Consider the following 27,739-nt stretch of genomic DNA (forward strand, 5'->3'; position numbering starts at 1 on the left):
CAGAAACCCCATCTCTAAAGGAGAGAGGAGGGTGAATTCATACACATATACCCCTCTGAAGATGAAGCCTAAAATAGCTAAAACAAAGCACACACGTGTATTTGAATGCTAATTAAAATTACTGCCCAGGAAAAAAAAAAATAAAATAAAATAAAATAAAATTACTGCCCAGGAAAGTACCATGTTTATCCTGTGGGTTTTGATGCTTATAGTGCTATCACATATCCTTGTTAGGACTTTCAGCTGGGAACATTTTTTATTTATCCTAGGTAGCTTCAGATAACGAGAGACTGTCCACATAAATAGGCAGATTTAATGGGAAACCTTTAATTTTATTCTGAAGAGATGATTTATAGCAAAGCAATTTGAAGGTTAAATTTCGTTAAGTCAATTTACTTTTCTTTCCTCTCTGTGCTTCACTTTGGATACTTTTATTGCTACATCTTCAAGTCTGCTAACTTTTTCTTCTCTGGTTGTTTCATTTGCTGTTCATCACATTTAATGATTTTTTCATTTCAGACCCTGTATTTTCTTTTTTCTTCTGAAGTGGTTCTCTTTGGTTGTTCTTTTACATCTTGCATCTCTCTCACCGTGCTCATGTATTTCTCTTATCAGCTCCTCTCAACTGCATTCCTAGGGAATGATTTCTCTTCAGTGCATCTAGAGTGGTTCTAGCTCTGTACTCTCCTTGGGAGAATTGAGAAAGGCTGCTTTGAATATTTGAACATGGTCATAAGGGCTGTTTTAAAGTCCTTGTCTGCTGAACCCATTATCTCTATAATTTTTGAATCTGTTTCTGTTGACTGATTTTTCTCTAGTTATGGGTCACAATCTGTACCATCCCCTTTTTTTGCATGTCTAGTAAGTTTTGATTGGATGCTGGACATTGTGTATTTTATGTTTTTGAGTGCCTAGGTCTTATCTTCATTTAAAGGTTTTTGGTTTTTTTTCTGGTAATTAATTTACTTGTAGTTCAGTTTAACCCTTTCAAGGCTTGCTTTTAAACTTTACACAGTCTCCTATATCTCCCCCACCCCAGGGTGGTTTAGCTCTACTACTAAGTTGTGGCCCTTTAGTGTCTCTATTGAATGCTACGTAATCAGTGAGGACTCTCCAATTTGGCTAATGGGAACCAAACAGTTCCTAGCTCATTTGAGCTCTGGGGAACTGTTCTATCCATAGCTTCTGGGTGGTTCTTTGCCTAGCCTCTGAGTTTCATCCTATATGTGCGTATCTTAATATCTGTCAAAGACTTGGTGACCCTATGCATGTATGCATATTTTTGGAGTTCTTTTTTTCTGTCTAGCTCTCTCTCCTCCAGAACTTTGTCCTGCAGCTTTTAGGTGCCAACTTCCAGTGTCTGGGGTGGATCTCCATTGTCTTTCTTTTCAGTTTAGGGGAAGAAACATTTATGCCCTGCTTGGAATCCCCCATCCACTCTGTCATCTGGAACGTGCCTCCAGGCAGAAAGAGCACTCTTCAGGCTTACATTTCTGTTTCTCTTCCATCAGGGATGGTAATCCTGTGCTTTCTGGTGTATAATGGCTAAAAATAGGTGTTTCACATATTAACTCCAGTTTTATGATTGTCTAGGATAAGAGGGTAAATCTGATTCCTGCTACTCTTTTATTGGAAGCCTCAATCTCTCCCATTTAATATCTATCATAAAATCAGAGGTACCTTGTAGCCTTCTTAATCTTTATGACTTAAAATCTTTTTTTTTTTTTTTTTTTTTTTTTTTAAACAAAGAACGGCCAGTCTTGTGGCAGGAATAGCCCTTGTTTTAGTGACCACTTTTTTCCTCCATAGCTGAGGGATTGTAAACTTTTTATTGTAAAGGACCATCTGGTAAATAGAACATCATCTTGGGTTTTGGGGGTTATATGGTTTCTGTCCCAGCTACTCAGCTCTGCCATTGTAGTGCCAAAGCAGTCATAACCAAGGTATAAATGAATGAATGTGGCTGTGTTCCAATAAAACTTTATGTGGGGACACTGAAATGTGATTTCATATCATTTTCATGTCATGAAATATTAATCTTTTGAATTTTTAAAAAATTCATTTAAAATTATAAAAACTATTCTGTACAAAAACAGATGGCAGATTGGATTTGATCTGTGGGCCATGGTTTGCCAATCTTGCTCTATAGCACATTTAGCATTTGAGGTTACATTCCCAACTTTAGAATCTCTTCTCTTTATATATGTGAAAATTCTTTCAAACAGTATTTCCTGAATTGATAGTCATGAATTTTTCTCCTAGGAATTTTCTCTCTATATTGTTTGTTTAGGGATTTACAGTTTTTCAGAGTTGTGTGTTATGCTCTGTTGATATATATCTTACATTGATGATTCCTCTAAATTTGGGGCTTCAGAGTTTTATCATATAAATTGGTCCCTTTAGCATTTGACTTTAAAAATTTGCTATAACAAGGTTGTATATATGCCGGATCTACTTGTTCCTTTCTGACTTTTCATCATCACTAATTTTAATTTCTTTCTTTTCCATTCCTGTACATAAATGACCCCATTAAACAGATAACTGGCAGATAAGTAGGAGAAGATGATGATAGAGTCATTACTTTCAGTATCACTTGACCACTTAGATTGTTTAACCAGTAACTGCATATAAAGTGTCAAGGAGCTTTTTAGAAAAAAGATACTTTAATTTGAACAGATGTCTTTCTGCAAGACTTCATTAGGTGTTCTGAAAAGTGGATAATTGTGGGGTGTTTCCTCCCCACAAACTATTTGGTATCTAGTGGAGGAAAATTATGAGCGAGAACACAAATGCCAGGGCTGTAGTTAAGGCAGAGTGAGAAGCACACACAAAGCTGTCTGTCCTACAGGTGGTATATATGTTCCTTCTGGAAAATCTGGGGGAGCTTCTTAATTAGAAGTGGTGCTATAGCCAGAACTGAATGGATTGGTGGGATCTCAGATGGGAAGGAGACAAGAAGAGAGGTGGTGGGAAGGAAGGCTGAGGAGAAGCCTGGGCAAAGACACAGAGTTGGCAGAGTGCAGGGAGTATTCTGGGATTGGAACCTTAATCTAAAAGGATTTTAAGTGCAATGGGAAAAAATAATGATAAAGTAGACTGGGCTCGGGTTGTGGAGAGCTTTAAATAGGATGGCCCTTCTGTATGTGACGGGCACTGCCAAGGATTCTAAACAAGGAGTGCCTGGAGCTAGTCTGGTGGTAGTATGGATGACAGCGGTGCAGGTGTGAGGAGGGCTGGTCACTTAAGAGCTTATGGGAGTCATGGAATCTGTCCCTTTCCAATTTGTCTGCCACCACGTTATTGCAATGACCTGTGAGGTAGTCTTATTTGCATTTTGCCCCCACAAAGCTGTTCTGTAAATACAGCCAAAGGGATCTTTTTTAGGTCATAAATTAAATGTTACACTACTGCTTAAAATCTGTCATCACCTCAGTGCACTTGGACTAATATCCAGATTCCTTACCATAGTGCACAAAGAAAGCCCCCTGCAGGATCTGTCCTCTCCTTGCTTCTCACATTCAGGCTGCTGTACTTTCTTACATACCAGTGTTTCCCAGATCCTTGATTCACTTGACTCTTCCCAACTAGGCATTTCATCCTTTTGCTTTTAATTCAGATGCCACCTGCTCAGAGAGCCCTCTTAGACCAGCCCACTGTCACACCACATAGCTCTGTGTTTACTTGCTGACACATAGGCATCTGTGGCGATTTTGTCTGTCTAGTTTGATCTGTACTTGAGTGTCATAGGCTCTGTGAGGGCAGAATCATGTCTGCTGTGTTTACTGCTTTACCCACATTGCCTGGCATGTGCAGAAAAACCATTTGATGAATGAGAAAGGCACACAGCTCTCTAGCGATAGAAAAATCTATGGTGATTGTGACATGCAGGGTGAATCCAGGAGGCATTTGGGAATGGGGATGGGAGCTCAAAAGAAGAGACTAGGGGACTGCAAGTGCAGGTTTGGAATTTATTTATTTTGAGCTGGTGATTGAAGAGGTGGGAGTAGATTGAAGTAGAAAGAGTTAATCTGAGAGAAGATCCAAGGGTAAAACTTTTGGGGGAGATGAACATTTGGGGGTTAAACATTAAAAGGCAGCAGAAAGCCCAGAGAAGCAGCTGGAAACTGGAGATACTGTTATCAAAGAATCCAAGGGGATGATGGTCAGAAGCTATGAGTGCTGTACAAAGATTGGGGTGGTGGGGGGAGTAAGAGGCATCAGTGATTGCATAGACATTGCTGATGATTTTGAAAGTGTTATGTCAGCCATTTGGTTGTGGGAACCAGATTACAGTGGGTGATGGTGTGATTGGAGGGCAAGGAAGTGGAGGAAGTGTGAACTACCATTCTGAGAAATTCTGTGGAAAAATCAGAGGATGATTGGGCGATTATCATGCTTGAATAGGGTTGGATATTAGAGGACTAAGGAGAGCCAGGGCATGGTGCTTAATCATACATAAGCAGGTGTACAGGTCTGGAAGTAGGTATTGCCCCGTAGACACTGATTCTCTGGGGAGGTTCAGAGGCTGCCGGTTTGCAGGCTGGCGTCCCTTTCTGACTGGGGAGTGAGGGTGGCATGTAGAGTTGAGCTTCTCAGACTGAGGCGAACAGCCAGTTGGGAAAATTGTTCATCTCCACTGCCGTGGAATGATACTTTTCCTAAATGTAATTTAAAAACTACTATTAGAAAAATAATCATACTCTTGGCTATTGTGGCACTGTCAAATTACCGTAAAAGTTTCTGAACCCTTGCTTTCAATTTTTGTATCTCGTTGTAGGATGGTGACAGTAGGTGGATGTTCTCAGGCTGCATGTCTCCGCGTAGCACTAATGTAGTGAGTAAGGGAGCAGCAGATTCAGGTATTTTTCACAAGTGCTGCTTCTGACTTCCCAGATAGGCTCATGAATTCCAGGTGAAGATCACAGTAGGTAGCTGCTTGCCTCCTAAAAATACAGATGCTACCTTTTTTTTTTTTTTTTTTAAAGAACAAGTACAGATTCTACTTCTATAAACCTCAAGTGTTAAAAAGGAGTCAGTAGTCTTGAATAAGATGTTTGCCCGTTTGCCTTCTGCTAATACTTAAAATTATTTGAAGTAAAGGAAAACTGCTCAAACGCATAGCAGTAAAAATATGAGAACTGTTAACTTAAATATGAGGAATCCTAAAATACGAAAACTATTACCAGTCACTTCTAAAGCCAGGAAGTGGTTAAGAACATATTCTGAATTTCATGAGAATTTAGAGCAATGTGAGAAAATGTTAATGAATGCTATCTTATGTTCAACATTATAAATGTTAAGTGAAAAATCTGAAATTGCATTTTGGCGTGATGAGAGCTGGGTTAGAAGTATTGCGTGTGTATTTTATTTGTCGGGACATTTTCAGTTCGAAGTGACAGAAATGCAAGTCAGGCCAGCTTCAACACAAAGGTGGGCGTTTACTGGTTTGTGAAGACGGGCGGGCCAGTGGGGTGAATCAACTGGCATTCGGTGACTCCTCCGTCAGCATGCCATCACCACTCGCTCTTAAGATAAGAGAATTGGCTAAACTGGGTGGGGTTGGGAAGTCCTTTAGTGTAAGACCACTTGGGTCAGAGCCTGAGCTGGAGAAGGGGAAACACCTGGGCCCCGCTCTCATGGCCCCTCAGGACCACTGCAGTGGTTTGAACGCAGGTTCCCTGTGCTCAACCGTTGTAGGATTCGTGCTTCTCCACCCCACTGAGTGCACAAAACCTTCCAAACCAATGGGGATCTAAAGTGGGGATGCCCTTATTTAAATCTGACATTTTAGTACAGATCTTTTGCTCACAGATTTCAAAGGATTCAAAATGAATTCTCTTCATGCTCATTAGCATTCAGTTGCTATTTATAGTTGTGCAGCGTCTCCCTCACTTTCAGAAGGGACTAATTAATTTCACTCATTTTCCCCAATTTGGGGCAATATGTAGAATAAGATCAATCATTGTATTATTAGAATTAACAGCACCAAATAACCAAAGAGTGGAATGAATGTGCCTTCCTTGATTCTGCGTTGTAATTAGGAATTAGACATGTTTACTCTTATTTGGAGAGTAGTGTCCATTTCTTTAAGGTATATTTAACTCTGGGGGGAAAGGGGACTAACCATGCAGTCCTGGTACCCTATGATATTTAGCTCCTTTAATCTGCTGCCAGAAACCTGTGGACTGTTAGGTCACAGAGATTGTTTGATGTGGAGAATTATTGTGTATTAATATTTTATCCATCGATATGACCTGGACTGAGTTTCTGGAGAATTGTAGTCCTGTCAGAATGTGTAATGTGCTTTCCCTTCCCAGCAGCAGTATATAGACTTTGAGTATGCCTAAGACATGTTTAATACACAAAGTTTAAATTATAAACAGCACAGAGTCTTTAATTTTTTCAGTTCTGGGTCTGAAGAAGCCCAGGCTTTATTCTCTTTTGCTACAACAGATTTCCTTCAATTAATGGAGTGGCAAGGAAGGTGCCAGGTGAGTGACTCCTTGTCTGCTTGGGGAATAGATCTCTGAACTTACTGTCATCTTCAAATGTGGATGTAAATCGCATTACAGCTGGTTTGGCATTGATAAAAATCTGTACAATTATAGCTCCTCTTTATGGGTGGTTTTTACTGGGTGTCTTATGATCTATTTAATATCTCATTTGGAAGTTGAAACAAATTTCATTTTCATAGTAAAAAGTCTTTATTTCCAAAGGTTTGGTTGCCAGGAGGACTATAAACTACCTAACCCAAGAATTTAGTAAGAAAGAGATTTGATGCTTCTTATTAATTCCCCCTTGCAAAAGAACTGTAACGCTTAAGTAATAAGAAACAGGTTACACATTCTTGGCCATTAACCAGTGATCCTGGTTTTAAGTCTCCAAAATTAAGATTTATAAATGTGTACCATAGAGACCTGATAAGAACACGAGACACTAGGGTGGCTTGTCCTTAGCCACTGATTTAAGGAATTTTGATTCTTCTTGGGTTGAAAATAAGTATGCCTCTAGATGGCCAAGAGTTATGTTGGCTAAGGGGGCAGATTCTGTATCAAGACTTTTTGTCCAAATTAAACTTATTTCTTGGGATCCCTGGGTGGCGCAGCGGTTTGGCGCCTGCCTTTGGCCCAGGGCGCGATCCTGGAGACCCGGGATCGAATCCCACGTCAGGCTCCCGGTGCATGGAGCCTGCTTCTCCCTCTGCCTGTGTCTCTGCCTCTCTCTCTATCTCTCTGTGACTATCATAAATAAAATAAAAAAAAAAAATTTAAAAAAAAAATAAACTTATTTCTTTATATTCTCCTTTGTGGGGCAGGATAGCAATTCATGTAAGGATTACAAAAATAATATTGGAAACAGCTCAAAGTTCCAGAAGACTCAGGGATGTGGTAATCATGGCCCTTCTCCAGTGAGGAAACAAAAACAGTATCTTTTGCTGAAGATGGTTCAGGTAGAGAATAACCGAAAAAGGCTCAACCTTCTGAACACTTAATTTAAAAACACAGCAGACCGACCCAAACAAGTTTTTTATTGAACAGTCTCTGATGTTAAAGAAAATACAGATTCAGGGCTATATCATATATATGTTGTGTTTGGAAATATCTTGACGTGTTTAATGCAAATTCTTAAAGTAGTGTATTCAAAACATTGTATGCATCTCATCCATGATACATATTTGGATTAAGCATAATGAAAACCTGCAACAGAAACGAAACAGTTTTAACAATAAATCAATGAGTAAAAACTGATGTGCTCAGCTCAGTAAAATGTCCTTTTACACGAATTCTTGGTAGTCAGAATCCCTGAATTTGAGGCTTTATGAGTGCTCAGAAGGGGATGGAGAACCACGGCCTTGGCTACGTGTGTATGGGAGGACCAGAGCCCTGGTGTGGAAAGCTGAGGTAAAGTTTGGCTTCCCCCCAGATTTTCCTACCCAGCCTGATTCTGGAATATTCCTTTCTCCCTCGATTTCTGTCTGTCTTGGTCTCTGAAACCCTTTTTCTCTCTACATATAAAACTGATTTTTTTTTTTTTTAACAAACAAAAAAACCCCTTTGAAGTATACATAGTAATTTTGTTGAAGCAATGGCCTGGTGGGATGTGGGCAGACGTTATGTAACTAAAAGATGTTTTCTTGGTAGAACTGGTTTGAAAACTTCAAAGTCTAGATGTGTGTCAGAACATTTTAAAAGCACAGGTTTGGGACTACTAGAGAGGCCAGTTTTGCTGCTTTGGCCCTGGTTCTGGTAAGGGTGTATGTCAGAAGGTTTATAAGGCTGGCTTCCCAGGAGAATTGTGACCCCCCCCCCCCAAAAAAAAAAGCTAGGGAAAAATACTTTCTAGACTTAGTACCTTTTACCTCAGGTAGAAGAATTGGCAACCTTACATTCCATTAAAGCAGCCATCATTTCCTTTCTCTGGGATAGCAGGAACCAATATTAGGGGAGATGAATTTCTGAAAGAAAAGCCGCCCTACATCAGTGCTCTTCACATCTACCAGCTGTGTTTTCCCCACGAGGAGACTTAACAAGGGACCTAAAGTTCCACTAAATGGAAGGACACGGGCGAACAAGAGGTTCCTACAAGAGCAAGCAGGCCGAAGGCAAGAACGAGAAGAAGCTGCGCTCTCCGTCTGGGCAGGGCTGTCTCCTCCCTGCTGTACCCCGAGACCGAGGCATGGAGTCCCTCCCACACCCAGCTGCCTCTCCGCGTGGAGGGCCAGGCTTTTGTCGGCGGCCCAGGTGGATGCTCCAGAGGGACACATTTCTGTCTAGTACAGGGTGGCAGACGCTTCTGTGCTGCAGGAGGGCCAGCAGGGGACGAGGGAGCCCCGCGCAACCTGGGCCTACCAAGCATGGACAGAAAGGATGGCCCCGGCATCCACAAGACTACTGGGCGACCAGACCGCAGAAATGAAAACTAGGGTATACGGTTTAAATTGCCTTAAACAACAAGCAAACAGACACTCCAGCCATTGGCGACTGTGCAAATCTAGGGTGCAGCCGTGGAAAACTTACACCCTTGTTAACAAGGGTGAACATTGCACGCTCTGATCTCCTTCTTGTCCTTGCAGCTGGTAAACTGGGAGCTTTTGAACCTCTTCTTGACAGTCATGTAGCGTTCCTGGATCCCGCCGCCACACAGTTTGGTGCATTCCGACCAGGCTGTCCACGGGCGCATCCTACAGCCTGGAAGCATGAGAAGGCCTGGTTAGGCTAGTAGAAATTGGGAGACCAAACTGAATGCTGAACTCCAGTATACAGCTGTCAGATTGCCTGGTCTTGGCTTCTTTGCTCTTGTATGAAATGATGGGTTGAGTTACACAATGGTTAGAGAGTCCTTCTTAGGGACCATCAGCCCCTCTGTGACCGAATACCAGAAATGCCCAGAAGTGCTTTGCAGCATTTCCCATCAAGGGGCAAGAGTCTGTATCTCCACCTCTAGAATCTGGGCTGGGCTCTGTGACTTGCTTTGGCCAGTGGGACATGAGCAAACAGGGCTTGAAAAACGCTGCTGGGAACACTCCCACCACCAGGTAAGCAAGCCTGGCTAGACTGCTGGAGAGACCATACGGAGAGAGGCTCCAGCCAGCCCTTTGGAGGCCCCAGAAGTACAGGTGAGGCTGGTCTAGACCTTCCAGCTGAGCCAGCCCAAGTCACTGACCCACATAATCATCATCATGATTTTGATGGCTTGTGGATGCAGTTAACTACTTTCTCCTAATGCTTTCTTCCCCCTGTACTTGGCCTCCTAAATGCTAAGTAAATTCAAGTATAATTTGTTATTTTCCCTATACAGATAAACATGCCTCCCTCAAAGAAAGCTTCCCAGGGGTGCCTGGGAGGCTCAGTCAGTTAGGCATCTGACTCTTGATTTCACTCAGGGTCATGAGACTGAGCCCTGCACTCAGTGGGGATCTGCCTGAGGTTCTCTCCCTCTGTGCTGTGCTGCCCCCCCCCCCCCCCCCCCGCCATCCCGCTCACTCTTATGGGCTCTTTCTCTCACTAAACAACAAAAACGCAAAACAACTTTCCTGACTCCCTGAGGTAGCTCTCCTAAAGAAGTGTTTCCATGGCCCTCTGTATTACTCTCGTACAACTAAGCATGTTTAGGGTGCTGGGAGGGGGGCACCGGGGAGCACCATCCAATACTATGCTAAGTTTCACGGAGAAGACCATGGCACAGCGCCTGCCTGGCACATAGTTGAGCTTAATGAACGTTTGTTGAATGGCTGACCGAGTAGTGTCCAAAGTGCACCACTCCTTAACAGAGGGGTAAGTGAACTAGCAGGTAGCTCTTCCTATCTGTGTTTTTCTCATTGTCCTTGGTGGAGGTGAAATGTCTTAAGGAAAAGAAAAGGGTAATTTGAGCTGTATCATTTAAAATAGAAACTCAGCATGCCCCTTAACCTTCAGTTTTATATGGCGTCTGCCTCACCTGCTCCAGGGAATCCAAACACCATCGATCAGCCTATATACCCAGGACTGAAACCTGAAATAACTCATTATTTCATCCATTTGCCAATGATACTGCAGTCTTATTCAACAGTGAAGTCCCAGGCTCCTTTTTTTTTTTTTTTTAAATGCTAGTGTAGGGGTCACGACCCCTGTGTTTTTCCTGGGCTACAAACACAACTGGCCTGTTTTTGCCATCCCCAAGCCATTCAACACAGGTCTATTATTAAAGCCCCTCTTGCTTAGAACCTCCTGCAGAATCAAGGCTCAAATCCTCAGCAGCCCACTGGACTTTTTATGGTTTGGGCCCCACCTCTCCAGCCTGGTTCCCTTGTGCTCTGCTCCATCTGCCTCATGCTCTTTGGCACTTCTGTGCCTTTGTAAGTACTATTCTTGGCGCCTGAGATGCCTTCTTCAACTCACAAACTCCTGTCAGTTCAAGAGCTGCTCTCCTCTCCCCTGCTTTAATGCTGCCCTGAACGCCAGGCTTGAGAGTGATACCTGGGAACTGCTCGCCATCAGACTCTTCCCGCAACTGCTCGCCCCTCCGGCTCTCTCGGGCCTCCCTCCAGCGCAACTTCTGGATGGATGGGTTTTTCAGGCATTTCCGGATGCGGCACTTTTTTCGCTGCACAGTCTCTGGGCAGGGTGCACCTCCAAACTGAGGCTCCATTTGGATCATCCGGGTTCGAATCATGTGGCCTTTCCCGCAGGACTTGTTACATTCCGACCACTGGGACCACTCGGTGAGCTCACAGTCAATGGCTGGCAAGACACAGATGGGCATGAGTGTATCTCATTCATGTCTGAAACAACATATGCCATTTACACCTTACTGTGAACATCTCAACACAAGCCTGTGAGAAATGCAGAGAAGGTGCTGTTAGCCCATTTACAGAAGAAACTGAGGCTCCTAGAGCATGCCGACTTCATCCAGCCCACGTGGTTGGATAGTGGGGATAATGGTATTTTCCCCATTAGGTTGTGAGGAGAAGAGGAAATAATGCTCCCAGCCCTATTCCGGGTGCACAGTAAGTGTTCAATCTTTCTTCTCCCTTCAGTGCACCCTGTGAATCTATGTTTACATGGGTAGTTGTCTCGGTCAGAACTTCTGGAGCCCCAACTCTGGTGAACTGGGATGAACACGGGGTCAGTCTTAGTTATTAAGAGCCTCAGGCTCATTTAGTTTGGTGGTCTGGGCCTCCTCCAACACCTGATGGAGTCTGGTTAAAACAGCTCAGGAACTGTAGTATGGAACTTCCAGGGCGGCCTAGGCTTGTCCGGCCTAGTGCTTGACACTTGGTACCAGTTACATGGTTCAATCCTCAGAGCAACCTAGGAAGTGTTTCCTGTGATTTTACAGGTAAGGGACAAGGGTGCTAAGTCACCTGCTGAAGGTTGTGCAGCCTGTAAGGGGCAAACCTGGGACTTGCACCCAGGCAGGCAGCCTGAGTAAGAACAAGAAAGAGGGAGCATGAAAGACCAAGTGCGTTTCAGAAGAAGCCAGAAAACCTCCTAGCAAATGTGTCTTTCTACCTCCTAAAAGAGAAGCTCACTTCGAAGACCAGCCAGAAAAATGAGCTCTCTCTCCCTGGAGGTTAGTGCCCACGAAATACAGCTCATCACAGGGATTGGGGACAAGTTGGGGTTGGGCATCGAGCTTTCCATGGCTCATCTTAGCAAGGCGGCAAACCACAGGAGTCACTGATGTAATGTCCACCTTGGGTCACAGGTAAATGGTCCCGGGGAGAAGGAATAGAAGAAGCATGGAAAAGCCATGGATCAGGCAATTGTGGAGGTGGGGAGGGCAAGTCCTACGTGATCAGGCATCTGGAGCCCCTGCTAAGTGGTTTCCATCCCACTCTCCGTTTTGGACTTCATAGCAGCTTATAGTTGAGGTGGGGTCCCCTCTTGCTATGAAGGACATTGAGAGGTCAATAGCTTTGTTAACACAGAGACCCAAAGCCCATGTTCTTTCTCCCCAGCAGGCAGCTGGGTTATAGGATCTGGCGGTAGGATCTCCACCCAGTGCTGGGTAACTGGAGAACTGGGTTGAGGGTGCTGGGAGGGGGGCACCGGGAGCTCCAGGACTTACGGCATTCAGGCAGCATGCACTTTTCCACTTGCTCTAGCTCCTCGTTACAGTCCCCAAGTTCAGCCAGAGACTTGAGCATCCGCTGGCGGGTCCTCATGCCCTTTCCACAGGTCACACTGCAGTCACTCCACTCCGACCATGGGGACAGCAAGCAGGGGATGGTATCTAGGCCAAGAGCCATGGGTTGCCTCTGAGAACAGGCTCTTTTGACTTTCTTTGATCTCCTGTCTCCCCTACCCTGTCTCCCACTCTTGGGAGACAGACTCCCACTTGGAGTCAAGTGAAATGGTCTGATGGTTTCAGGTAACCTGAATGAGCAAGAAATGGTTCAGCTTCTTGTCACTCTCCTGCCTCTCCCCTGGGGGTCAGGACGTCAGCTGTAATTCAGTAATATGAATACACAAGTCCCCCCCCCCCGAAACACAACCCAACCCCCAAGAGCCATGCAATACATTTTTGTACACTTGCTGAAATCCCTAGGATGTCCATGTACTTGTGTGCATGTGTATGCTTGTGTGATGTGTGGGCCTGTGTACATTTGTGCATAGAGCAGGGGCTGTGAGGCTAGGCAAGTCCAATACAGAACAAGAGTGGGGGCTAGGCCCTGAGGACTGGCTGTCCTCCCTGAATATTACTATACCCCCACCCTCCGCACCCAAGACACTCTGGGGTTCTATAAAACACAGCCGCAGAGGCCAGCAGCTTGCCATCTCAGCATTGCTCAGGATGTCCCTCAGGGGAGGCCCTTCCGGGTCTCCATGGCCCTTATCTTGCAAGGACAGTGGGCCACATTTTCTCCCAGCACCCTCCCAGCCTCTGGCCTTGTTGCTGGGGTTAGTAGGGGTGCTGTGATCCTCCACACCGCCCCCAGACCCTGCCCCACACCCACTCACGACACTCGGGCATCATGCACTTCTCTGCCTGGGATGTCTCGGCCTTGCACATGGAGCCGTCGGCCGGGCTCATCTTGACCATGCGGTGCCTCTTCTTCATGCCCATCCCGCAGGTGGCGCTGCACTCATCCCACTCGCCCCACTCGGTCATCAGGCAGCTGCTGGGAGCTGAGAGGCCAGCCCAGTTGGAACCGCATCGGCCTCGCCTCGGGAGCACCGCCCCACCCCCACTTGCTGGGCGCCCCCTACTCACAGCACTCCTCATTGACCGTGCACTTCTCCGTCTCCTCAGTGGGCAGCGTGCACACAGAGCCGTCCTCGGGGAACTGCTTCACGTACCTCTCCCGGGACCGCATGCCCATGCCGCAGGAGATGCTGCAGGGTGACCAGGTGATCCACTCGGACATGGTGCAGGTGGAGCCGTCTGCAACACACGAGCAGACGCTGCAGCCTGTGCGCCCAACTCCCCAGGGCAGCAATCGAGAAGGAACTGGTGACTTTTTCCCACTGCATATTCTTGCCTCTTTTGCCTAAGTTTAATTCACCATATAGTTGTGGGTTTGTTTCTGGGTTTTCTGTGCTGTTCCGCTAATCTATAGGTCTATTTTTGTGCTAATACATGGTTTTGGAGGGGAAAAAGGCAGTCTCTTCAACAAATGGTATTGGGAAAACTGGAGAGCTGCCAGCAAAAGAATGGAGCTGGATCCTTTTCTTACACCATACACAAAAATAAACTCAAAATAGGGATCTAAACGTGAGACCGGAAAGAGAGCACAGGCAGTAATTTCTGATATCGGCCATAGCAACATTTTTCTAGATAGGTCTCCTGAGGCAAGAGTTAAGAGCAAAAATAAACTATTGGGACTACATTAAAATAGAAGCTTCCGCACAGCAAAGGAAACAACAAAACAAACAGGCAGCTTACAGATTGGGAGAAGATATTTGCAAATGACCTCAAATAAAAGTATCCAAAATATATAAAGAACTTGTAAAACTCAACACCCGTCCTCCCCCACCCCCAGTAATCCAATTAAAAAATGGCCAGAAGACAGGAACAGACATTTCTCCAAGATGACATACAGATGGCCAACAGACACAAGGAAAGACTTACCATGGGAATGTAAATCAAAATTATAATGAGCTATTAGCTCACACCTATCAGAATGGCTAAAATCAAAAACACAAGAAACAAGTGTTGGCAAGGATGTGGAAAGAAAGGAACCCTTGTATAACGTTGATGGGAAATGCAAGCTGGTGCAACCACTATGCAAGACAGTATAGAGGCTCGTGAAATAGAATTATTGTAGGATCCAGTAATCACACGACTGAGTATCCAAATACAAAAACACTAATTTGAAAGGATATACGCACTCCTATATGAATTGTAGCATTATTTACAATAGCCAGATTACGGGAGCAGTGTAAGTGTCCATCACTTGCTGAATGGATAAAGAAGATGGGGTGTATGTATATAATGGAATATTATTTATCCCTATGACAGACTGAAATCTTGCCAGTTGCAACAACATGGACGGTGCCAGGGAGTATAATGCTAAGTGAAATAAGACGGATCCCATGGGATTTCATCGCTAAGTGCGGAATTTCAGAAACAAACACAAAAGGAGTCTTTTTTGGTTTGCCTCAACTACAGAGAAACCAAGTCATTAGAGGGGAGGGGGATTAAGAGTACTTATGACGAGCACTGAGGAATGTACAGAATCATTGAATCACTGTATTGTACACCCGAAACTAATGTAACGCTCTGTGTTAAATATCCTGGAAGTAAACCTGAATAAAGAATTGGGTGGCATTGAAGGAGAGTTAGCAGTTGAGGATGGAAGGGAACTTAAAAGGTAGATATATCTTGAAACCAGGAATTATTCTCTAAGAGATGACATCCCCACTTTCCAGACGCATGGGCCACTCAAGATTACTCCTTAATCCACGACAATGCACTTGAAAGCTGCTTGAATGGATACAAGATGTTTTATTATATGTCAAGTAAAACTTAAGATAAATCATAATCTCAAATCCTACCTGTAGATAGTCTAGGATGTATCCTATACCTAAGACCATTAAATAAAATGAAAAATTCCCTTCCTCAGTCACTAACTGCATTTTAAGTACACAGTAGCCATGTGTGATTAGTGGCTACCATTTTGGACAATATAGAACTCCTTCATCACAGAAACTTCTTGTGGACAGTGCTAGAAAGATATATATATTCTGAGATACCGTGTAAGCTCCTTTGCGCTGAGGAACCAGAGATTTTATAGTTCTTGTCTAAAGCTGCCAGTTCCTGGTCTAGAAGAATGGATGAGAACTTGGTTCCTGAGGGTAAAGATTGTGACTGGCTTTTGGACATAGAGACCTGAGGACAGACACTAGATGGATCTGTACCCAACCAGCAGATTATGCTCCGTGACCACAGAGCTCTCATGGCCTCTACTGAGGCTGGTTACAATGGGGAGCAAATGGTGGGACGGAGCGGGAATGTCTGTGTGTGCTAGAGGAAGAACGAGGAAGGCAGTGTAACCAGCCTTCTCTGTTGATATCTTGGGCTGTATGTGCATTGGCTCCTATCCTGGTGTTAGCAAAGGCCATCGTCATGGAGGAGATACTCTGGAGGTTGGTGGAAAAGATAATCAGAGCTCTCGGCATGGCCTGGTAGGCCTGCTTCCAAGTGGTGGTGGGGTGCTGCTCCTGGTGGGAACACAGGTGTGTGTGTCGGCCCGCTTGTTCTTAAAAAGCACTTATTCATATGGATAAAGGTGTACGTACTAAATGCTTTGAAAGCTTAATGGTATGTTCTGAAGTTAAAAGGATGTGTAAGACCTGGATCTTGTTCTCCTTTAGAAAGAGATGGGCGCAATAATTCCAGGTATGGAAAGTATGATAAAGGTAAGCCCGCCCAGGGAATTGAACATAAAAGGAGGGAAAAAAAAACTCTTCTTGGAGTTGAGGGGTGTGTGTGTGTGTGTGTGAAGATTTCACCCAAAGGGCACATCTGGGTATACTTCCGTTGGGTAAAGGATATCTGCATTTAAGGTGAAGGGAAAGCTGATGCAAACACCCCTGTATAGAGTGTTCACAAACATGGTATTGGGAGACGGAGCTAAAAAGAAGGATTGAGTGTGAGTCCAGCCTGCATATGTCTGCAGCTGTCATTAGCACATGTGTGATGTCTAACACGTGGTTGTTTAACCTATGAGCAGTGCTGGTGGTATGCGTAGTAAGATGTCCCTGCTGGAACCCACATGTTAGACCCAAAGGCAAGGCTACCTAAAGGCAGCATGTATGTACCACCGAACAAGGACATTATGTTCCAGAGTCAGAGTGGTTAGGGGTACAGGTCTTGACAAGCCCTAGGTCAGGCTTTCCAGGACCTGGCAAGAGATTACCCCAGGAAGGGGGAAATCAGTCACCCCCCACCTGAGTATCTACTAACAGAAAGAGCTCCCTCCACTCTTCTGGTGTCCACCGCCCCCCCCCCCCAGCCACCCCAAATGGCTGTCCACAGGTGCCTTTATTGACACTGTAACTAACATTCACTGTGTGGCTGTGTGGCAGCCTGCTCCTTTTCCCCAGTCTCTACCCTGGCTCTCTGCAGGACTGTTTTCCTAGTAAATGAAGCAGAGGATTTTGCATGTGGGCAAGAGGGAGCCACAAATTTTTCAGCTGGGGAGTGACATGATCGGATCTTTGTAAAAGATCCCTCTGGTGGTGGCCTGGAAGGTGGGCAGCAGCGTGGGATGGAGGTGGGGTCTGATGGTGAGGCCTGGCCTAGAGGGCTGGCCCAGAGAAGTAGGAAGAAACCAGGATGTAGTTGCTACAGTAAGATGTACATTTGTGTAGTTGTAGAGTTCCTTCCCAACGTCCAGAGGGGTCTCCGCTTCCTTCCTATTCTAACCACTCCCCAAAGAATCAAGTGAAGAAAGTAACTGGGTGTGGGCACGAGAGAACGCTATCTGGCTTTGAGTGGGATAGCTTCTGGGGAGCATGTACATCGGGCACAAAAAGCAGGCACAATCACAGAAATGGGAAAAAAAAATCTATCCTAAAATTCATAGGGAGTCTTAAGGGCCCCTGAATAATTGAAATAACCTTGAAAAAGAACAAAGGTGTAAGATTCATACTTCCTACAAAAATTTACTACAAAGCTATAGTAATCAAAACCGAGTGGTAGCGGCCTAGGGACAGATGTAGAGACCAATGGACAGAGAGCAAGACTAGAAACAAAGTCTCACATATATGGGCAAATAATTTGACAAGGGTGCCAAGACCATTCAATAGAGGAAGGACAGTCTTTCCAGTAGACGGTGCTAGGAAATCTGGGTATCCACCTATGAAAGAATGAGGGTAGACTTTTACCTAAGATCATATTCCAAAATTACCTTGAAATGGATCAGAGACCTAAACCCAGAAAAAAAAAAAACATGCTTAAATGATCCATTAATCTAAGATAAAGTAGGCAAATATACAATGGGGAAAAGATATCTCCTCAATAAATGGTATTTGGAAAACTGGACAGCTACGTGCAAAAAAATGAAACTAGACCACTTATCAATCTCTTAGGAGAAAACACAGGGCAAAACCCTCATGATGTTGAATTTAGCAGTGATTTCTTGGACAGGACACCAAAGGCATAGCAACCAAAGAGCCAAACCAGATTTCATGAAAATTTGGAACTTGTTCAATAGGACGGGGTCAAGAGTAAACGGGTAACTTAAGGGAGGAGAGAAAATATCTGCAAATCTGATAAGGGATTAATATCTAGAACACATGGGGATGGAAGGGTTCACTCCCCTCCGAAGTGCCTCTCAAGGCATGAATGGCAATAAACCAGCGTGGGAGTACAGGCCGGAGGGGTATTTAGGACCACCCCCAGGAGGAGCCGGAGGGTGAATGACCTGCACTGGATGAGCTTCCTTCAGTTACCCTCGGCTTGGAAGTGGTTTTCTTCCTGCCATAAACCAGCCTTTGGGCTCCCTATTGCCCCACATGGCACCTCTGAGATAGTTAAGATCAAAGTACAGAGAGAGTCTAGATCTCTCTAATCCAGTCCAGGTGGAGAGAGCGAGCGGGCCCTGCAAAGAAGGTGGCTGACCTCTGCGCAGCTGGCAGCTCAGTGCCATTCCGGAGCTTGAGCCATCATGACGGAGGTGGCACAAGCTCATAGCTCGAGCCTGATCACTGAGCAGATGCAGAGAGAGTTCTTGCCATCAGCCCAGAGGCCCTGACACAGGAAGAAGGTGCTCAAACTCAGGGGGAAGTGAGACATGAGGGTCCACAAATGACACAGAATTAGGGCACCGGCTCTAGATCCAATGTTGGCCTGTTTCTTACAAAGAGACTGGAGTTAAGGCCCAGAAGCAGGCTGCTTGTTCCGTTTGTGATTTGTCATAAGATGTTTGCTAGCTCTTTAATGACTGATGTATAACTGATCCCGTGGCTGGGGAGGGAGTTGGGGAGACAATCAAGAGTTCTTCTGGGGGCACCTGGATGGCTCAGTGGATGAGCATCTGCCGTTGGCTCAGGTCGTGATCCTGGGGTCTGGCGATCGAGTCCCCGCAGGGAGCCTGCTTCTCCCTCTGCCTGTGTCTCTGTCTCTCATGAATAAATAAAATATTAAAAAAAAATTCTTTTGCTGTCCTAAGACCTATAAGTTCTTAGAGCCCTCAAGACATTGTTGGAGATGGGGTCTTCTCTAGTGGTCGCCACCAGCCACTAGAGTCCAGGGCCTGGTGCCCTCCTAGGGACACTATGTGGGGCTGGCAAGGCAGTAGCACGTCCCTTCCTCCGGCTCGGACAGCTGCTCGCGCCCTTGGGCCGTGTCCTCACCTTCATCGCTGCAGCCCGGGCCCATGCAGGGCTGGAAGTCTTGAGTGTCTGGGCAGGGGACACTGAGGTCCAGCTGTGCCTTCAGCATGCGTTGCCGCATCCTCTTGCCTTTGTCACAGGTGGAGGAGCTGCAGGCGGACCACGGGGACCAGTTGGAGTAGATGCAGGTTTCGGGAGTGTCATCTGGAAAGAGTATGTGACAGGTTTTCCCTGGGAGCCTGTGGACCCTGGGGCTGGCCCTGTCGCCGCACAAGCTCACTTGGGGATAAGAATCTCACCACTGGCTGACCTGCCTCAGCAAACCTGGGTATTCTCGGGGTGGAAGCAGCTATTCACATGCCTGTAAAAATTCTAGTTTAATTGTTCCCGTAATATCTAAACAACAGAGAAGATCCTTTAACTACCCCTTCCCCTCAACCCATGAGGGGCTTTTCATGTCAATCCCTCTCCTTGGCAGGCATAGCACGGGCCATGTTGTTGTTTCATCATCTCAGTGACCCTATACACAGGTGTCCTGTAAGGGAGCGGTGTTCACAGAGCACGTACTACACACTGACATCATTCCAAGAACTTCACATGTTTTATCCCGCTGGATTCTTAAAACAACTCTCAATGAGGCAGGTGCTGTCATTATCCCATTATACAGGTAGGACACCATGGTGGGATGTGAGCTGCTTGCCCAAGGTCACAGGAAGAGGCTCGGCTGTGTGGCTCCAGATCCCATGAGAAAACAAGCTCAAGCCCTGGCTTTGCCACAGCCTCTTGACTGTAGGATCTGGGCCTCCCTTCCTCGCTGGGCAAGTGGACATGTCTACGCCTGCCTCACAGGCCAGTGCCCCAAAGCAGAGAGCGCTGGGGACACTCTGACCCCACGCAAAGGCCCCGATACCTAGGAACACATACTCTGATATCCTACTTACACCAACTCCCTTATACGTGGTGCTGAGTCTTGGCCTTATTTCGGATTATCTTCCATGTACAAGTCCTCAAGGATGAGCTTACCAAGTCAAAGGACACTATAGTTCCGTAGCTCTCAAAACCTCTTAGAAAATGGCTCTCCCAAAAGGTATTGCCAGTTCACTTTGGTACCTGCAGCAAGGGACAACTACATACCTTCATCTTTCTCTTCTGGAGCCAGATCCGCTACGATATCATCGACATTATCAGGCACAATATTGCATTGTTCCCCCTACAAAAAGAATTTGACTTGGAGGGCTCACATTAAAGAATGGCATGTGTGGGGGGCCAGAGGAAGGAGGACATAAAATCGGATGCCCGCCCTGTGAACAGATCCCAGGCCGTGACAGAATTCTGAGCCGACATTCACAATCAGACCGAAAGAAATGGCAAGAAAGCCACAGCCTCCCAGTCCCTGGCCCGTGGCAGACATTAGTAATCAACTATGGAACTCACAACAAAATCTGTTTGTCTGGATCGAATCATTCAACTGATGAATGATTCGATCATTCATCTTACTCTTATGTTTATTTTGCTCATTTAGATCTTATGAATAATTTGCAATGCTTATATGCCTCGGGTGGTCCAGAAGTTCTGGAATATGCAAGGGACCCCATAATTCTAGAGCAGAAGAGGGTACAGTCTGCTTATAGTCCCTGTGGGAAGAGTCTGTCCCAGGGTGAGCTCTATCTACTTCACTACCTTCCGGGCGATTCTCTCGATGACAACTCTGGCCACTTGAGTGATGGACCCTCCCTCTGGATCGTAAAAAGGACTCTGAGGATGGTCCAGGCTGGTCAGGGGCCGGATTTTCTCCTGGGGAATTGTGGGCTTGTTGGGTGACTGTGGAGGGTGGAAAACAACACAGTTAAGGAGTGTGGGGAGCAAAAACAAAAAAAACAAAAAACAAACAAACAAACAAAAAAAAACAACCAAAAACCACACAAGCAATCTGACTGTAATATGATCAGAACAAAAGCCCTGATAGGGATTCACAACAGCTGTAACTACTACTGATGTTCATGCAATTCTACGCGCGCCGAACGTCATCCAAGGAAGTTGGTGGCCTGTACTTTCAGATTCTCCCGGGCACGCAGGATTACATCCTGATGAAGAAAAAGTTTCAGAGAGGCCATCCCAGCTAGGAAACAGCTGAAGCAGGCTGGCCTGAATCCAGAGCTCTTCCTGCTACACCAGGTGTTGGCAAACTCGTCTGGAGAGGGTCGGATGGGAATTATTTTAAGGCTTTGTGGACCCTCCGGAGTCTGCTACCGTGACTCAGTTCAGCTGCTGCAGTGACAAAACAGCCCCAGACAACATGTCATTGAATGGGGGCAGCTGGGGCTGAAAACCGTACTTACGAATCAGGTTGGTTGCCCCGACTTGGCCCACGAACCACAGTTTACCCAGGTCTATTCTAGATGGTCCCTGGCCCTGGTTTTCTGATGGCTTCAGACTGCAGTGCAGTTGGTGTGCTATGGCTGAGAAATTTTAACATTGAGGACGGAATCCAAACTCTTTAACCTGGCTGGCTGGAAACCTCCAGAATCTGGCCCAGGCTAAGGTACGTACGTCAACTTCTGTTGTTCCCCACTCTCACCCCTTCTTTTGCTTTTTTTTTTTTTTGCTTCTGTGCCTGTTTCCTGCTGTTCCCTTGCTCACCTAGGAACTACTCTTCAGCAGATTCCTTCTCCGTGGCCTCGTGGCCAGCTGTGTGGGTCCTACTGCACGTGGTGTGTGAGGGTGAGACGCCCGCCTGCCCGGGCACACTGTGAGCTCAGCTACATCATGAGCGTCCAGGCCTCCCCCAGTGCACTGGGCACAGAGGAAGCACCCAGGAAGGGCTGTTGTCAACACTGCAGGTGCACACCCACCTCGTAGGTCACCCCGCTGTCAGTGCCAGCGTCCCAGGGGATCAGGTCTTGTACCACCTTCTGGACCCAGCCACACTCCTTGGTGCACAGATCCTCCGCAGACAGACCCACGTTCCAGTCGGGGCTGGGGCCCATCATGGTCAGGAAGGACATCAAGTGGCGCGTCCTGTCCACGGAAAATTCAGCCGAGGGTGCTGCTCTCCTGGAAACCAAATACATGACATTAGGGGCTCCGGGGGTGCACACTCTGAGGGACAACTGGCCAGACCACGGCTAAAGGCGGAGAGGACAGAAGGAAGGTCTTCCTTGGTCTTCCACCGATCTCCGCCTTTGGGCTGTTTTACACCCTTTACTGTCCAGAGCCCATCATCCCCTGGCCACGTAAGGGGAGAACCACTGCTGCCACCCTACCAGTTTCAAGGCACTCCGAGCACTGGCTGGTTCCTCTGTGCTTACGGTTCGGCTCTCCCTGGAGGGGGCGCGCTGGGCAAGCAGGACTTTTGTCTGTCTGATTCATGGCTGCATTTCCAGCGCCTACAACAGCGCCTGGCACAGAGTGGATGCTCAGGAAAAGTGTCTGAATAAGTGGGTGAGCAAATATCCTGTGCTATTGTACCTGAACTCAACGCCCACCGGCCTGATGCCCAGCCTGGGTCCTGATGTGGATCACGGGGACGCGGGGAGGCGGCAGGGAGAGGGTTTGCGAGGCAGCCAGGGGAGGAGATGGGAGGGCAGGTCCACCTCCCCGACGAGGAGAGCCAGGGGACTAGGAAGCCGAATGGAAAAGGTCCGGGTGAGGAGTCGCGGCTGAGCTTCCTGGTCTGCAGCTGGGTTCAGCCTCCTTGTGCCCCTTGGTTACTGGTTCCAGTCCCCACTGTCCTTTGATCAGTCCTCATGCTTGGGGGACTGAGGACGCTGACTGCTGAGTGACTTCCTGCTGAGATGGGGCGAGGGCCCGAGTTAGAGGAGTGCGAGCGTCCGCAGGCAGTTAGAGCCCTTCGTCAGCTCCAGGGGGGAGCCCAGCGTCCTGCCTTATTACCAAGCCGCGTGCACCTTGGTTATTAGTGCTTGGCCCTACTTTCCCGAGGGCCTTCGGGGAGGTCTGTCGCAGCCGAGCCATCAGAGTTCTTGAGGGCAGCGCCCCCGACTCGCAGCTGCAGGTCTGCCAGGGGCTCGCCGTGCCCAGCGCCCTCCGTGCAAGGTTCTCCCTGCTGACAGGGGGTGGGGGCCTGCGGATTCTCAGAGCTCGGGTGGGAGGAACCCCCGGCTCCATTCCCTTGGGTTTCATTGAAGAATGGGTGGTGTGCAGCAGCTCACAGCCCCCTGCCTGGATGGGGAGGTCAGAGCTGGCCCTCGGGGGCTCACCCTGCACGTCTCTGGGGACACCAAGTCTCCAGGATTGAGGGGCATGAGGCCACATCCATGGGGCACACCAGCCTACCGGGACTGAGCTTACCCTACTGGGTGTACCCAGTAATATCCAACTCCCTCACATGAGCCCCATCAAGAACTCCTAAGTCTTGAAAAGGGTATAGAAAGAGTCTTCCATGGAACATTTCATAGAGGCGTAAATCAAGCCCACCTGTAGGGTCCCTCCTACCCAGAGCGGAGCAGCCAGCAAGGCTTTTTTTTCCCCCAAGTTAGTTTCTTCTCATATCTTTGCCAAAGTTCCAGGTGGCTGGGGTCTCCAGGAAATATGTATCTCCATTGAACACCCAAGGCATTGGGCACCGCTTGGGTGACTTTGGCCACAAATGCAGCCCCACTGTCGTCTGAATTGTTAGCGGCGACCCAGACCTAGGAATGATGTCGCTTAGAAGTGTTCTGACAACTTCTGAGGCCTTCTCTGAACGGCGTGGGAAAGCATCAGCCCAACTTGCCTCTAGAAATACCGGCAAATACCTGTTGTTTTTGGCATCACGGTAAAGTCCACCTGCCAATCTTCTCCAGGTTCAGTGCCTAGAACTTCATAAGGGATTAGACAAAGTTCTAAGGTGTTTTTTTTTTTTTTTTCTTTTCCAACTCTTTTGGGGCAAGTTTTGCAATGGAGATAATATGAACTTATCTTTCAATTACAGGCAGAACAAAAGTTTTGTATTGAATGCGTTTAATTCTAAGCAGATGTCCATTTTAATTAAACCAGCAACCTTAAATTAGCTTTAATACTGAATATTTTCAGTATATTTTATGGATGAGGAAACCCAGGCTCAGAGGGTTATGTTTCGGCAACGCGTCCAAAGTCACAGTTAAGTGGCAGACGGAGACCATGACCCAAGGCAACGTTAGCTCAAGATCAGTTTTCTTTTCGTCATCAGTTTCAAGTTCCTGCTCTCTGTCCCATTTTCCACTCTACTGAGATCTACATCGTGCCACAGGAGGGCTGCACTGTCCTCATGGGGTTGCCTCCAGCAAGGCCCTGGGATCAGGGCTCCCATGAACTCACAGCTGGTTCCCTGGCCACGTCCTCCAGTTGGTGAGCAAGGACTCAGCTGCAGCACCACAGGCCTTTGCTTGACAACCCCCAAGCCACAAGGGGTGATTCTTCAACCTCCGTTTCAAGCTGCTAAGAAGAGGTCTTACTCGCGGCCAGGGCTGGGTGAGGTCAGGGGTGGTGACCCACCAGGGGGCTGGGGAAGGAAGAGTTCCACTCACTCAGCACACACCTGGTGGCCGACTGGAGTGATTTTATCTCCCACCCCCATGACAATCGTGTGGGGTTAGAATTATTATCCCGTTTTGTAGAGAAGCAAGCAAGTGTGTAAAGGTTAATGGACCTAGAGACACAGACACAGCTGGTAGGGGCTGAGGCTTAAAGGCAGCTCTGGCTGACTCTGTATCCCCAGCCTGCTAATGGTGGGGAATCCTTGGCTGGGGACCAACCCGTCTGCTCAGTCCAGCTGGCAGCTGGTGCACCTCGGCTGTGAGGGAGTCCCTGTGTGCCTCTGTGGAGACCAGCTGCTTCTGGCTGCCCTCACCTGTCCCCAGAAGCAATGACCCCAGACCTAGTTAGGCCTTGTGGAACTGGACTCTTTGGGCTCTGGAAGGCCAGACGGGGTCACGCAATGAGCAGAGAGGAACGGAAGCCTGGGTGTGCATCCTGGCACGCTCCCTCTTTTGGCTGCGTATCCTCGGGCAAATTACCAAAGCATTCTGTGCCTCAGTGTCCCAGTCTATAAAATGATGGCCTCCATATGTCTACTCCAAAGTTTTAGTGTGTTTAATGTGTTTAATTTAACTTGCATGCAGTACTTAGTCCAGTGCCTGGCTCTGGAGCTCTTAGTACTATATTGAGAGAAGCCGTGTAGGGCATACAGAGCTCAGACAAGAGAGGCGAGGAGGAGGGAGGCCTTCTCGAGTAGACTTTACCTTGTAGCCTGCTGCCAGTCTAGGTTCCAGCACATGAGAGGGCGGAAGGGCCTGGCCTGAGCCCTGGCTTTGGCATCAGCAGCTCAGCGAGGCCTGGTGTCGCCTTCCTGTCCAGGCACTTGCCTCCCACCCCACTCGCTGCCCTGTGCCCTGGCCAGGCCAGCCTGGCTGCAGGTGCCCCGTGCACTTGCATCTGCTGCCAAACTCATCTTCCGTGGTTTGCACAGTGTGGTCCCCTGGCAACTTGTTAGAAACGCAAAATTATTGAGCCCCACTCCAGATTTACTCAACGAGAGACTCTGGAGTAGGACCCGGCTTTCTAGTTTACCAACCCCTCCAGGTGATGCTAATGCACCTTCAGGCTGAGAATCGTAGGTTTACTCATCTTTCAAACCTCAGGTCAGGAGCCACCTCGTCCTGGAGCCTTTCTGATCTGAGGCCAGTGGCCGTGGCCTGTGTTTCCTCATTCTCCAAAGCTCTCTCGAGCTGTGCCCAAGGGCTGATTGACATCACTGTCACATGAGGTCTTCCACTTGTAGGCCGGGAGCTCCCTGAAGGCAGGCACCCTAAGCTTCACCCCAGGACCCAGGTGCCCCGCAGGAGTGTGGGAGGACGTGAGCTCCACGGAAGTCCTTCACCTGTCTCAGGTTCTTCGTCTGACACCCCCTACCTGCGGGGTTGCTGCGAGGCTGCAATGAGATGCTTTTTGAGGAAGCCTTTACAAACTGCTAACGCCCCGCACCTCTGTAGTGGGCTCTGCAGTTAGGCACAAATTGGGGGATTTCATCTTCTTTTCCCAGGTGTGCGGTTACTGGCATGTCAGTGAGTGGTTTTAGCAGCTTCTTTTTGTTTTTGATTTTTTTTAAAGATATTTATTTCACAGAGAGAGCGTGCATGAGCAGGGGGAGCAGCAGGCCGAGGGAGAGGGAGATGCAGGCTCCCCACTGAGCAGGGAGCCCGATGCAGGGCTTGATCCCAGGACCCCAGGATCATGACCCGAGCTGAAGGCAGGTGCTTAACTGACTGAGCCACCCAGGCGCCCCAGCAGCTTCTTTAAAGACCTGGCTTCTCTAAGAACTGCTGTCTGGGGAGCTGTGGCATTGCTCACCTGGGGGCTAACAGGACATGGTCCAGGGCCTGCCTTCCCATCAGTGCCAGGCAAACAGCACGGACTCTCACTGGGCTGTCTTCCGCCCCAGTGCTCTTTGGCCTGGCCCCTGGGGACCCAGCAGTGCCTTGACCACAGACTTCCTCTTCCATTCCCACAGAGACCAGCCCCTCCACCTATTACCTTCCCCTCTCCCTGGACATGTGGCTTTGAGTCAGGTTAGCCATTTGTACCCTGTAAACCACGGGTGACACTATTCACCATGACAACGTAAGAGGCGAAAGCCTCTCTACTCAGGAGTCCAGTCTGGGGAAACCGAACCAAGCCAGACCCGACGCGCCATCCTGATAACTGCTCAGCTGATGGATGTGACCCTCTGAGAGCCTCCCGTGTCTTACAATTTACATAAGTAAATTGTTCTCCGCAGCTGCACTTTGGCCAAGTCTGTAACCTGAGTGGGGCTTTAAGGAATAGGAAATTTGGGGCAACCAATCCCTGCACAAAATGCCTGACCTTAGTGGGGTAATATGGCAAATTTGAATCTGTAAGGACCTGGGAGCATTTGTAGTAATTTTCTAGCATCTTCACTTATGCTCTGCTCTTTCCTCTTACCCTTGGCGGGGACATTATGCCCTGACTCCCAGCTCATATAATATGTCCTGGAGGAAGCATTTCCTGACCTCTCCTCAAATTGTTTAGGCCTCCTGGTGCACTTTTCCAGAGTGCGCCGAGCTCACTCTTTCCTTGGGGTTTCTTGTTTAATTTCCATCTTGTCCATTAGGTTCCAGTAGAGTGGAGACCATTTTTGTCTTGCTTACAGCTATATCCCAGAACCTGGTTTAGGAGTTGGCATGCAGTGGATTCTCCTCAAATATTTGTTTTAAATAAATTACTTCATTTAGGAAATGAATATGGAGCTCTTGTACTTCCTTTGACCTTCAAATTTAATTTAAAAATCACCTCAAAGTATTTATGACTTCTATAATAAAAAATGCTATTTAAAATAATGAAATGGGTAAGAATATATATGAGTTTTCTTTGGGAAACCCAAGGTTTGACAGGAGCTCTTTAATTTGTCCAAACCATCATAAAAATTCACATTCAAGCTTTCTTATATGCCATGTCTTCCCGTATGTGATATTCTGTGAATT

At 47.2% G+C, this 27,739-nt stretch overlaps 1 protein-coding gene across 4 annotated transcripts in view; it reads right to left on the reverse strand.

Annotated features, from left to right (window-relative positions):
- Nucleotides 1–7,511: 7,511 nt before the first annotated feature.
- Nucleotides 7,512–27,739, reverse strand: part of SPON1 (spondin 1) — a 251,436-nt gene continuing 231,208 nt past the window's right edge. Inside the window, exons 8-18 of one of the 4 annotated variants that reach the window (XR_005983970.1) lie at nt 22,115–22,316; nt 20,943–21,083; nt 20,397–20,472; nt 19,284–19,466; nt 13,696–13,866; nt 13,443–13,610; nt 12,550–12,714; nt 10,956–11,219; nt 9,018–9,188; nt 8,353–8,455; nt 7,512–7,697 (exon numbers count right to left, since the gene is read on the reverse strand). Coding sequence is in view for 2 of the 4 variants with exons in the window: in XM_041730694.1 (XP_041586628.1) it covers nt 9,025–9,188; nt 10,956–11,219; nt 12,550–12,714; nt 13,443–13,610; nt 13,696–13,866; nt 19,284–19,466; nt 20,397–20,472; nt 20,943–21,083; nt 22,115–22,316 (1,534 nt within the window). In the remaining 2 variants the exon portion in view is untranslated. Of the gene's footprint in view, nt 9,189–10,955; nt 11,220–12,549; nt 12,715–13,442; nt 13,611–13,695; nt 13,867–19,283; nt 19,467–20,396; nt 20,473–20,942; nt 21,084–22,114; nt 22,317–27,739 lie in introns of all 4 variants that reach the window. The other 3 variants (XR_005983969.1, XM_041730694.1, XM_041730693.1) reach the window with 3 other exon arrangements.

The sequence above is a fragment of the Vulpes lagopus genome, chromosome 15 (assembly GCF_018345385.1).
Source record: "Vulpes lagopus strain Blue_001 chromosome 15, ASM1834538v1, whole genome shotgun sequence".
NCBI lineage: Eukaryota > Metazoa > Chordata > Mammalia > Carnivora > Canidae > Vulpes > Vulpes lagopus.